The 14,362-nt window shown below is 34.0% G+C and overlaps 1 protein-coding gene across 2 annotated transcripts in view; it reads right to left on the bottom strand.

Moving 5' to 3' along the window:
• LOC127841919 (LRP2-binding protein-like) overlaps positions 1-13,676 on the bottom strand; it is a 30,850-nt gene extending 17,174 nt beyond the window's left edge. For both annotated transcript variants that reach the window (XM_052371058.1, XM_052371059.1), the window contains exons 1-3: positions 13,521-13,676; positions 3,028-3,254; positions 1,678-1,791 (exon numbers count right to left, since the gene is read on the bottom strand). In XM_052371058.1, coding sequence (XP_052227018.1) covers positions 1,678-1,791; positions 3,028-3,243 — 330 coding nt within the window. In that variant the 5' untranslated portion in view covers positions 3,244-3,254; positions 13,521-13,676. The remainder of the gene's footprint in view (positions 1-1,677; positions 1,792-3,027; positions 3,255-13,520) is intronic.
• Between the last annotated feature and the right edge of the window lie 686 nt (positions 13,677-14,362).

Here is a 14,362-nt window from a genome sequence, read left to right as displayed (position 1 = left end):
CACGCGAAATGCTGGATTTTGGGGGAAAAAATCATGCGAAACGCCAGATTTTGGGGAAAATAAGGAAAGTCTCAAATAATCAATTTAACATATTTTGCTGTTTTTAAAACAAATTCAAGGCAACAGATAATTTAATTATGCAATGTGTTATATTTTCTACACTTGATTAGGTTAACTTATGTATTTAAAGTAAAAAAAAAATTATTTTTTTTTTTAGGGGCAAAAAATGAAGTCTGGGGGAAAATTTACCTGCTGAGGGAAAAAAAATCCGAGGGGAAAGGGCGGTTTTTCGGCGGGTCCCAAAGAAGGAAAAAAAGCCCTGTTATATCAACAATTGCATTTTTAAATGCTTTCAATCAGCATGAAATTTAATTGGTTGATTATATAATTACTAGGAGATAGTTATCTTGTTCACAAAATTAATTTTTTTCATTGGTGTTCCCATGAGTTAATGACCTTAATAAATACCACAACTTATTAAATTGACTTCTTCACATATTTTTGTATTACAAGAAATGCAATAAAATGGCTTCCCTCAGAAAACTTAAGTAATTATATTAGTTTTGGATACTAATACTAGCAAGAAAATAGCTCAATAAAAAAGCTTGCCAGCTACCACAGATCATATGCTGGTCTTTTAAGAAAAACTTACTTGCTACCACTGCACCACTTAAGCTTTTAAAATAAGGTGGTATATTTATCGCTTCATGTTATATTTATACATATTTACAAAATAATTGGTGAAAACCTTTTAACAGATTTTTTCTATCTCACTTTTTGTGACTTTACATAATCTTAAAAAATGTTAGTAAAGAGTGTTAGATTGTGTTTCTTAATATAATGCATACATTCTTCTATCAATCTTTACTATTTTTTTATTGTTGAATAGCCAATTTGTGTAGCCAAGTCACTGTTAGTCATGGGAATGAGTAACTTAGGCGTGAGAATAACATAGACAAGCACATTCACATTTCAAATCTGTGCCTACGTAGATATCAATTTCTATTTATATACTTTTGTCCTCTCTTTTTTCCCTGTTTTTGCACTTAATTGATAACAAAGACATATCCATATGACACATAATATATTAAATTTGAAAAAAAAAGATATCCTATTTTGACGGATTTGGTTTTGTCTTCGAGTTCATTACTGTAAAACATGAAAAAGTCAATCTAAACTAGCTGTAACATGCATTTACACAAAAAACTAAAATACAATTAAATGCAAGGCAATGAGATTGCAAATAATAAGACTACATGTACATGCACTTTACTGAAGAAACTCAAGGATCACCAGGAATTGAATATGCAGTCAATCTGATTTTTTTTTATCAATTTTAATAATATAGGCACATCCACTTTTTAACTTGATTCATATGCTGCTTAGTTTATTTGTTCATGCATTACTGACACCACTTTAAAGTGATTTTCTTGTTAATATCCTGTACACATTTCAACCTAATTTCTATAAGAAAACAACAAAAAACATAGACCTTTTTCTATCATTAAATACCTATAAGAAAATGGTATTCTAAATAAAAGTTACACATCATACCAGGAAGAATTATTTCTAATGAAGTTATGTAGATAACTTGCCACATATTCATTTTTTTATATTCTTAGGAAAATGACCCTGGTGATCGATTGTCTGTGTTAGAGTGGCTAGATCTATACTTACAGTGTCTGACTTGCAGCCAATCCCATCATACAACATGATGCTGAGCATGTACAAAGACTGGTAGTCAAATTCTTTGGAGCGCTCAAAGTAGATGATGGCCTTCTCCATTACACCCTACAATGAAAATTTTTCTTTTTAAAAAACATTGACATTAGGCACTGAAGAAGAAGACAAAAAAAATGCAGCACATTATAAATATATTTGTTTCTAAAGTTAAAGAATAATGAAAACAAGAGCTGTCACCATAGGATGACATATGCCCCCTATAAACCCTTTGATAGAAGTTATAGCATTTTTCGAAACCTAAAAGCAGATTTCGAAACCTAAACGCGGACCCTACGTTCAAGGTCAAGGTCACAGGGGTCAAAGCTTTTGTGCGTATGGAAAGGCCTTGTCCATATAAACATGCATACCAAATATGAAGGTTATATCTCAAGAGACATAGAAGTTATGAGCATTTTTCGAAACCTAAACGCAGATTTTGAAACCTAAACGCGGACCCTAACTTCAAGGTAAAGATAACAGGGGTAAAAAAAATTGTGCGTATGGAAAGGCCTTGTCCATATACACATGCATACCAAATATGAAGGTTATATCTCAAGGGACATAGAAGTTATGAGCATTTTTAGAAACCTAAACGCAGATTTCGAAACCTAAACGCGGACCCTAAGTTCAAGGTCAAGGTCACAGGGGTTAAAAAGTTTGTGCGTATGGAAAGGCCTTGTCCATATACACATGCATACCAAATATGAAGGTTATATCTCAAGGGACATAGAAGTTATGAGCATTTTTCGAAACCTAAACGCTAAGTGTGACGGAAAGACGTACAGACGGACAGACAGACAGACAGACAGACGGACAGTCCAATCACTATATGCCCCCTTTTCTTCAAATGGGGGCATAAAAACACACTTAACAAAACAATTATCACACTCAAAAGCATCAATGAAGCAACGTTTTGTGAAATTGCAAGAGTGGAGTCTGCAATAGCTGCATATGCAAATAACTAATTTTGCAAATTCAAATTTCAGTCCCCAAAGACGATCTTGATTGCATCATTTATTGGTTATGGTTTATGAACTATAACAATAGTCAGTTTAGAAATAAATACTAACTGCTTGAAGTGAGGGCTGACTTTTCAACACAAAGTCATTTGCTCTCAAAAAGGTGACCAAAGTTCATGCAGCACCTACCATAATCAAGAAATAGAGCCTTACACCAAACAATACTGACTGCATTAAGTCAGGACTGTATACAGTGGTATTGAGCACAGACATTCCCATTAAATGACAAAGTTCCAGCAGCATCAAATGCCATAATGAAATGAGGGATCCCAAAAGATGTCCTCACTTGCTCATAGTAGAACAATCCAAGCTGGAAGTAAGCTCGCTTCTCCCCTTCCTTGATCTTCTCCATCAGGATACCCTCCACTTTCTCCATAAGCTCATCCTCTGAAAGGGACCCATAGCCAGGGGCATCCTTTGTCTCCTGGGCTATGTCATTGAGAATGTTCTTCTCCTTTGGGAAGCTGACATTCTCTGCTGACAGGTCCTTTGGTATGTCCATTTCTGTCCTCCCTGCAATCATGCACAACATTTAATGACGTTTGCTGGGTAAGAATCAGTCACTTGGTATAAAGCTCAGATGTTAAAGTGCCATGCCCTTTATATGGTAAGGGACATAATAAATGACTGGCTGTACAATTATATCACTCGGTGCTGTGTTCCAACATGGGGTCATGAATTTGCCCTGGTATGCTCTAATAAGGCCTGTGCATAATAAGATAAACATCCATAATCCGTAAATCAAGGACATATAAGAGGGAGGGAGTATGTCATGGAAAGAACTTAGTCACAAAAAGGGAGAACAAGAAAAATGGCAGTCAGCTTTATGAAAAGCACTGGTCCTGATAGCAAGGCCCTGGTTTGTGTCATTGAATCAAAAAACAGCCACATATAAGGTCAAATGAACAAGTGATTGAAATGATGTCATCAATGCAGTGCACAGATTTATGTTTATTCCAAGGTAATGCTCAATATAACAATGCAAAATGCCAACAAGAGGGCCTTAAGGGCCCAAACCTGCTCAGTTAAGATACAAAGGAACTGTCCTGTTCTGTGCATTTCAAGATATCATTAGAAAAAATGTTGACAAAGTTTCACGAAGAGTGAACTATAAATGTAACTTTGAAGGGACTTGGGGGATTTTTTTACTTACTCTCTCATTATTACAGTTGTACATGTTTGCACTATATTCATTTCTTTTTTCATATTTAAGTATGTTTGACAAGACTTATTTGAGATAGAATTGAGATATAATAATCATGAAACACATCTTAAAAAAAATATTTTTTTTTTGTTTTTTTCTTAAATCAGGGGGAATTTTTCCCCTCCAAAAGAGGAAAAAAGTATACTTTTCAGGTGGGGGATTTGATAAGATTGAGGGCCCTGGACTACATGACTGGAATACTGTAATTCTGTTAAGTTTTCATAAACTTTATGATTTTTAACACCCTCATTTTAAGCCAAAATAATATTATTGGTGACTTTCCTTTTTAGACTGCCAAAGTTTTACCCATATATACTGGCTCTACATTTTTGGAAATTTTATAGGACAGTTGTATTTCATCAAATGCCTATCTGAATGCATTAATAAATTTAAACATTATAGCATTGTATTTGCAACCAGTTGACAGTCTTATATAAAACCAGTCAACCGGTATGTAGGCATCATGTACAGTAGTAATATACCAGGTTGTGTATAATGACATTGTAATAAGAACAAAAATATCATGTCTATAAGAAGCAATAACGTTTATAAAGTGATTATTTTTTCGGCGTAAGCTGAATAAGCCAGCTTTTCACCCTGACTTGACCTTTGTAAGTGTCCAATAATACTCAAATAAAATTTCCCGCGGCTAGGTACGAATGAATACACTTCATTTATTCCATTGGCTGATTTGAGTATAACACCAGAACATTGGAAACATATCCGCGTCTTTGTAACACTGTTTTACTGCATGAAACAATTTTATCTCTAATGAAAAGGCCCAATAGATAGAACAGTTTTACAATCAATTTTCGACATAAATACAGTTTGTGCGTTCACCTTTTATTTTCAGAGAATTACCAGCGCAAAAGCGTTTAACTAAAGGCTATGTTGTCATATTTAGTACTTACTTGCATTGCATTTCAAATCGCGAGGTTTCGGGTCAATACGCGGTCATTTTGTGAAAGTCAGAGTTTATATACAGTTCATCACCGGAGTTCGCAAAAGGGGTTGCGATCATTGTGTCTTACTGACAATAACGTAGTGACTGTAATGCATTGCATTCCAATCCGCAAGGTATCAAGGTCAGTTTGCGGTCAGTTGCAGAAATCTTTATATAAACGCCGTCTCGTAAACTTTGTGCACTTGAAGTCTGTTTTGATCAGAAAGATACTAAATAAAAATATTCGGCGATATTATTGTGGTATGTCAATCATCGATTTTTAATATGGTTTCAAAATTTGCATGATAAGGACCAATTTTGATAAAATTAATTAGAAATATTTATCCATTTAGACCAGTTTATTAAGCATGACCACAATAATTCGCTATACTATAATTATGCAATTAAATAAGATTCGAGTATTGCCGGCTGACCTATATGCACTCGTTCATTTTCATGTTTCTTGTGTTTTTCTATTCTGTAAATATAGATATCTGAGTAATAATATCACATAAAGCAAAATAAGCCACGAAATCTGGCGCAACACCCCGTAATTGATTTGCTTATGATGTAGCTAACAACTGCGCAGAAAAAAAGGCATCCGCTTCTTTTTATCTCATAGAGATAACTTTTGATCGTTCATAAACATCGACCACAATCAACGCCGTATATCTTTTTTAAAGATATTTCTTGTTTAATTTGCACCGTTTAAAGGTTCAGTTAATCTACTGCATAGTCTTAAAAGCCCCATTACTACTCAAAATCAACGAAAATTTCGTACAATATGTTTTGTAAAATAAAGTTAAACTATTAAAAATCAGTGTTCCTTATGCCGAAATTTCAACGCCAGATGTGGTCTGGTAAAATAGATGTTTGTAGATACAAAATGCTCGTTTTTAATATTGTTTTGCATATTTAATTCCATTTAAATTTCCAGCAACAATATCTATTCATAGGACACATAAACACTAACATGGTACCATTTTAGTGTTTGTTTGTTGTATGAATCAATATATTTGCGGGAAATTAAAATGGCATTAACTGTGTCACCAATAAATAAAAACGAGCATTTTGTATCTACACAAATCTATGTAATCATACCACATCTAGCTTTGAAATTGTGGCTATTACTATAAGGAACACTGATTGTTAAGGTGTTAACTTTATTTTACGAAATACTTGACAAGGCCATCACGGTATATGAACCATACGGACAATGGACCATACGGCCCAGAGTTGCAGTCCATAGAAGCCCAGATTTGCGGACCATACAGACAACATGTTTTTACGTCATGTAGAATATATTATTACAGGAAACACTACAATACTTAATATGCTGTGAATACAATGATACATACAGATTGATGTTAATAATTACATTAATTGATATTGAAAATATACACTTATAAAGTCAACACATCTTTAAATACTCATTAAAGGTAAAGTGTGACAGTCGTTATTATTGATGACAATATAAATATCTGGTACGGATATGGTCTAGCCATATTGGAAAAATGCCTACCCCTCAGCTTAAGGAGAATTTACTCCACCAAAGATCGGTCGCTTGTGACAATTGCCAACAGTGGCATCATATTCAATGTAGAAATACAATAATTATGGAGAAAGTATTACAAAACTGTTTAAAATCAGCAAGAAGTGCATTTTGTATGTATGAGATTTAACAGTAACATTCAGATTTAGATTGAATGAGAAAACCTTTTATTTTTCTTCGTTTAATGCATTGTATGCATCTTTTGTTAATTTGTAGTTTTGCATAAGTAATGAATCATTTGTGATTTTTTTCCAGTTTTTCTTCAATATTTTTAAAGTTATTTTCGAGTTCTTTTTCAATTTTGATATTGTTTTTCTGTTTGTTTGCTGCAAATGTAATTCTTGATCTTTGACACTGACTTTAATAAGTTCCCATAAAATATATGGATTTGCACCACTGTTGAAATGGACAACTTATGTAATTGCATTTTTTATCTTCGATTTATATTCTGTGTCAAACAATAACCAGTTATTAAGGGTCTTTTCATGTTTGGGTGAATTGACAAAATTGAAAAAAGTTGTTTCAGATCCAAGTTGGAGACTTTTTACTCCGGGACTCCAGGGGTCAGTGGTTCGAGCCAATGCTAAGAGTTACCTTTTTTTCTTTTTTAAATTTTATTCTTGATTTTTTACTGGAGCTTTTTATATCAAATGTTAGCATTTATCAATATAAAGCATTATATGACAAACTCCAAACATGCCAAAATCTGCGAAAAGGCCCCTTTAAGTTAAAAGTAACCTGGACTTCTTTCATTCAAATCAAAATGTATGTCTAGGATAACAATGGAATGGCCTGACTTGAAACCAGTTTTTATAGAGCAATTTTGAGTGTGTTACTTTTAAGGCAAGATCATATACTAGTAGATGATATTAGAAAGTAGTCAGTGGGGAAAATATTGCGGAGGGGGGGGGGGGGGGGGGGGTGGGGGGGTTAGTATTCGAATGCCAAGTAAACGCTGATTGAAAAGGATTGAAATTAAAAGGATTGAAGGATTGTCAGCCATTTGAAGGATTGTCAGCCATTTTAAGCAAGCACATATATGCAAAGTGAAATTTTGGATGGGATAATACCCATGGGACATGCATAAATCAAGTTACACTATGTGCGAGCATCAAGCATTGTTCATATTTAGTTATAATGACCAATAATTGAGTGACTTCAATTTAATCACAGACACAAGATTACACGGATAAGAAACGGGACCGTTACGCCAAATATCTTGTTGTGTCTAAGTCACGTGACCGTGTTGTAACTATTGATCTTTTATCGAAGCGCCAAGGTTATACATTTGATGTACCCACTCACGTATTTTGTTAAATTATAGTTTCATTTCTAGGTCGATTTTGACAAATTATATATCATTAGAAAGCTTACGTAACGTAGTTTTCAGATATATAAATATATATTAAGTTTTTCTTCTGATTTTGGCAGCCCGGCGAGTTATAACTTTAACTTTTGCAAATATCATACCGTTTTGGAGTTTTAGAATCTAGATTTAAGGTTGACATGTTCGTACTTTATACCGATTTGTAGCGTTTATATTTGGAGTTCAGATTTAAAAATAACATCTTGCTTAGTAGAATAGAATTCTGTATTTGATAGAAAAAAAATGGTTTAAAAATGAAAGCAAGTAAGGAATGAAAGCGGAAGAAAGTAGCGCGCCGTCCTAACGAACCGAACTGATGCTAAGGTCTTGGCGATTATGCTTTTATTTAGATACCGGCCATTGCATTTCCTTTGCCATGATTATTATATTTTTTATGGAATATATTGAAATATTTTGTTCTAGAGACATATCAATAAAGCTAAGTATTAATGAAGCTTAATAAATTAACGATTTCAGCTCTTGATTATAACACAGAATGGGTGTTAATTTTATGATGAAACAGCGTAAATAGCGGACCCTCTTGATATTTTTTGGCTTTGCATACTTCAAATATAATGGGTGTCAAAACATTCATCGTTTGTTGTTTATTATCAAAAAGGTAATTATGTAAAATTATATGAAAGGTTATTAACCATAAATTATCAATTAATTAAATTATTTAAAGATTTTTGAAAATCACAGTCAACTGTCTATGCATGTATATTGAAATATCTTTATAGGTTATCAGAGTTATAAATATATAGAATTCTAAATTATAACTCTGTATTATTTGTATTTTTTGGAAAGATTATTTAACCCCGTTGTGGTCAAATGAGAATGCTGTATTTAATCATGTTGTTCCGTATACTACCATACACTCTTTATAGGACTACGAAATGACGGAGTTTTTACCGGTCCCCGCTAAATACGTTAAATGTTAAGTATTAGATTTTTTAAATGTTTAAAATGTACATGTATAGGTATTAAGCACTTATAATTATTATGATTAAGCTGGCTGACATCTATACAGTATTTAGTTTATGGCAATCTGTATGGGCAGATGACTATAAATGTTTTCAATAAGCTACATATATTATAAACGCAAAATTGAGTATTTGGCGTTACGTTACTCCAAGAAATGACCACAAATACCACGAGAAGACATGGAGGTATCATAAAAAGTGTAAACTGACCAGACATTGCCACCTGTGGTTAGGGACCAATATACAAGTATAGGTCCCTGCTGTGGCGTATGACACCATAGTGTTATTTAGTATTGGTCGGCACAGTATCTGATCATAACGAGATAATTGGTTTGTGCTGAACACAGGGGCAATAAAACCACAGATCTATCAATAAACAAGATTATTGAGATATCTTCAATAAACAAGATTATTGAGATATCTTTTATTGAACACCGCGATAAAAATGCTCAAACCACGGACTCTAGATTACACGGATAAGAAACATGGCAACATTCTCAGAATCATCACTGCTATATGTGTAATCACCTAACAATTCGTCTAAAAATAATTTATATATTTGAGTTGAAGACGATGTACTGTTGTATAAGTCTGAATAAACTATATGTCTGCCTGTCTAAATCTAAGCCGTCATCGTCCCAGTGAAAAAAAATCTGATTTTGAATAGTTGGACATGATGCCCTGATGTCAAAATACGAAATGACCCCCGTAACACCAACCGTGATTTTCAAGAATCTTTAATAAATTGATAATTTAAGGTAAATAACATTTCATATAATTATACATAATTACCTCATTGATAATAAACAGCAAACGATGAATGTTTTTGACACCCATTTTATTTCAAGTATGCATGCAAAGCTGAATAATATCGAGAGGGTCCGCTATATACGCTGTTTCATCATAAATTTAACACCCTTTCTGTGTTATAAACAAGAGCTTAAATCGTTAATTTATTAAGATTCATTTATAATAAGCTTTATTGATATGTTTCGTGAACAAAATACTACAATATTTTCCATAAAAAATATAATAATATGGCAAAGGAAATTCAATGGCCGGTTTCTAAACAAAAGCATAATCGCCAAGACCGTAGCATCAGTTCAGTGCGTTAGGAACGTGCGCTACTTTTTTCCGCCTTCATTCCTTCATAACTTTTGTTTTTAAACATTTTTTTCTATCGTATACAGAATTCTATTCTCCTAAGCAAGCTGTAATTTTTAAAACTGAACTCCAAATATAAACGCTACAAATTGGTATTTAGTACGAACATGTCAACCGTAAATCTAGATTCTATAACTCCAAAACGGTATGATATTTGCAAAAGTTAAAGTTATAACTCGCCGGGCTGTCGAAATCAGAAGAAAAACTTAATATATATTTATATATCTGTTTACTAGGTAACGTAAGCTTTCTAATGATATATAATTTGTCAAAATCGGCCGAGAAATGAAACTATAATTTAACAAAAGACGTGAGTGGGTACATCAAAATGTATAACCTCGGCGCTTCGCTGTACGCTAATTGTAAAAGATCGATAGCCACAACACCGTAAAACGCGCGGTGGTTAAACATAAAATGTGTATTTCTTGTGTTTAAACCGCTATAAATCCATTAATAACAACGGGAATATACTTAAAGTTATATTTTTTGAAAGAGGAATTAATAAGCAACAAGATAACGTATAAACCAACAAGGGACAAAATTGTCACAAAACCAGGTTTTCATTGTGAAAAAAAATCTGATAAAGGGAGAAAACTCAAACTGAACTTTTGAAATGAACAAACAAAATTAACCCCCTTTGTAAGTTTGTTTTAAAAAAAAATCTATTTTTAGTCGTGGCGACCTTGACATTGGAGATATTGACGTGATTCTTTCGTGCGACACACCGTCCCATGATGGTGAACAAATGTGCCAAATGATTTTAAAATCTCACAATGAATGACATAGTTATGGCCAGGACAAGCTCATTTATGGCCATTTTTGACCTTTGAACTCAAAGTGTGACCTTGACCTTGGAGATATCGACGTAATTATTTCGCGCGACACACCGTCCCATGATGGTGAACAAATGTGCCAAATGATTTTAAAATATCACAATGAATGACATAGTTATGGCCAGGACAAGCTCATTTATGGCCATTTTTGACCTTTGAACTCAAAGTGTGACCTTGACCTTGGAGATATCGACGTAATTATTTTGCGCGACACACTGTCCAATGATGGTGAACAAATGTGCCAAATGATTTTAAAATCTGACAATGAACGACATAGTTATGGCCCGGACAAGCTTGTTCCGCCCGCCCGCCAGCCAGCCCGCCAGCCCGCCCGCATTCGCCAATCTAATAACCAGTTTTTTCCTTCGGAAAACCTGGTTAATAAAATCGGATGAATAGCTTTTGCATAAGATTGAATTTACTACAGTAAGGGTCAAATACTCGATTCATTTCCTATCAATATACACTCCGTGATTTAATTGATTATTCATAAACTTACGTATTTCTTCTATAGTTTTAATGGGTCAATACTTTCTCATCGTGTGCATTGATTCCGATGTATTCCGATGTATTTTTTTTTAATTCCAAAATACTTCAAGTACTGAGTTGCGCGTCTCTATTTAGTTATGGCCAATGGCCTGATTTAACACTCATGTCAGATTTCCATGTGTGGAACTTGACTCTGTCACTCAGCAACAATTTTGCGCTCTTATTAAAACACGAATTTTACATGGCATAGTGAATGGTGCACCATGCATATGCATACATAGGGACTTTATAATAAAATCACATGTCTGTAGACAAAATGTGTAGTTCAGTTCTATAAATGGACATGATGAAATATACTTGTACTGAAATTAAATTGTTACCGCATAAAATTTGTAACGGGTATTGTTTTCACAACTTACTCACCATAAATAATTAATTTGCCAACCATTTGCATTTAACTTCTCATAAGTAACAATTATTATTTAACTAAATTTTAAGTAATTGTTTACGGTTAAAAGGCTTGATGATGATGCCCGATACCATCTTTCGTGTACTGTTTAATTACCGTTAGATATTACATAAATTTAAAAACTGTGATTCCTTGTAAATCAATTTGCAATAAAAACTTACTTCAACACTTTTGTCAATAAAAAATAATGATCGCCAATTAACCCGCCCTTTAGGCACTTTTGTCACCAATTGGACGCTGAACAGCACAGTTTGGCGACTGGAAAGTACCAGAGAATTTTTCGTGGTGCATCTATGTCAGCATACATGGTTGTGTAATGTGACTTAATTATTCACTACCAGGCTTTTTCCGCTCCATTTTGGGAAAACGCCACACTGGAATTTTGGGAATTTCGCGTCGTGAAAACCCCCATTTTGGGAAAAAAATTAATCGCAAAATTGGCTCAATTGGGAAAAATTATCGCATGTAAATTATTTAAAACAGTGTTTCTTATATTTCAAAGAAGCCGTTAACTGGTAAATAACGACTATTTTGATAACTTATTATTAAAATTTTACAAAATATTATGAACATGTGTGATTAGTGCAGGTTTTTTAATCTGAATTTGGGGAAAAGGCTTGGCCTTTTTGAGGTGAAAAAAATCGCGGGAAGCGCCGGATTTTGAGGAAAAAAAGTTAAGTCTTAAATAATCATTAACATATTTTACAGTTCTTAAAACAAATTCAAGGCAACAGATAATTTAATTATGCAATACTTTCTATTTTCCACACCAGATCAGGTCAACTTATATATTTAAAGGGTAAAAAAAAAAAAAAAAAAAATTTTTTTTTTTTTTTTTTTTTTTTGGAATTGGGAATTTTTTTTTTCAATTGGGAAAAAAACAACCAGATTTGCATTTGGAATGGGGCCGAATTTCGGACCCGTGGCATAGGGCGGAAAAAGCCTGACTACTCTGATATCTCTTTTCAGTGGATGATCTATCTATCTACCTATCTATCTTTCAATACTGCCAAACTCCCCTCGAGGGTATTACTGGCAGATATGGACACTGTTGAGTCCGTTTCCTGGGAAGAACCAGTACTTGGTGTCTATGAAGGAGATTATGAGAAGGCTCCTGAGTAGGAATAGAACCCACAAACTCCCGATCGCTAGGCCGACACCTCCACAATCTATTACCCCATGTCGCTTTTATGGCGATTAAGCGCTGAGTTAACGGAGTGAATGACCAGATTTACTTTTGTGATTTGTATGTCCCGTGTATTAGAACAGTATACATGCGGATTATCGGATGTCCAAGTGACCCTGTTTGTAAAACGACTGCAGTTTTTGGCCGTAAGACCATTAACGGAAGTGCTGAGACGTATACCCATTAAAGTAGTTCTTCTTGAATGCTCTGAGCTTTTATGAGTACATACGTACAGCTCGATAACTCAAAGGATTTACACGGGAAATTACCCCACAGCTATCATAGGAAAAATTATCAAAGACTCTTGGGGTCCCGGTGACCTCCAGAGTAAAAAGTTTTTTTAGTCCTAGCATAAATCCTGAACTTAAATTTAAAACAAAAAGATGCGAAAATGAGTTATAATACATAATCTTATCAACGATAGCCCAAATGTCTACAATATTATGAACCGGTCCATGTTTCCCCAAACTCTTAAATTATCCGAATTTTAATTTTATAAATACCTATCCGAACAGGTGATTAATAGATAAAACGTTAGCTAAAGATGATAAAGCAATGCTTAATAAATGAATGTAGCGAAAATTATGTACCTTTCCGACGACTGAGAAGATTTGTTCACTCTTTAAAACATTTGTATCTGTCCAAAACTGCTACTGAGTACATTTTCGACTTATTGACTAGTCCGTGATCATTTACAGTCTGCCATGACGACGAAACCAGGTCAATTTTAACGAATGAAAATATCGTCATCCATCGGATATTCGGATATTCTGGTTAAATCTGTTTGCGAATCTTCTTCTTTATTATACTGTGCAATAGCCCTTGTCTTTATTATACTGTGCAATATCCTTTGTCGTGCAAGAAACTATGTACAGCAATATATAAGGAAATCACTTAAAAATACATACATAAATCACAAAAAACTAAACAAAATAAGAAGTCCTGTGGCTTAGGCCCGTAGCCAGGGTTTTGAAAAGGATGGGGGGGGGGGGGGTGCGAATTTTTCCATCAACGATTGTTATTGAGCGACGAAGTTGCGAAGGGGGTAGGTGCGGGAGGGGATGTCTCCCATCTGCAATCGGGGAGTTTGGAGGTCTTCCCCATAGTAAAAATTGAGAAAAAAAAATTAAATTCTGGATTCTGGTGACGTTTTATCTGTATTTAGAGACTTAAGTTACATAGTTACTTTTATTTTGTTGCTAAACTACTTTTAACAAATTAGTTATCTTTTTTAAAACGAATTTCAGAAACATATAACAATTAAGGCTAAGGTATAAGACCATATACCACAAACTACTGGCCCCATGGTCTCAAAGTCCTTAACTATGTATACCAGGATGTTGAAGAAAAAGATGGACGTATTTGCCCATCATGCTCAAGATTCGTCACAGTTAATGAACATTAAACGTTCACGTCCACCTGATGATATGTT

The sequence above is a fragment of the Dreissena polymorpha genome, chromosome 8 (assembly GCF_020536995.1).
Source record: "Dreissena polymorpha isolate Duluth1 chromosome 8, UMN_Dpol_1.0, whole genome shotgun sequence".
NCBI classification, from domain to species: Eukaryota; Metazoa; Mollusca; class Bivalvia; order Myida; family Dreissenidae; genus Dreissena; species Dreissena polymorpha.
This window is presented reverse-complemented; position numbering and strand designations above follow the sequence as displayed.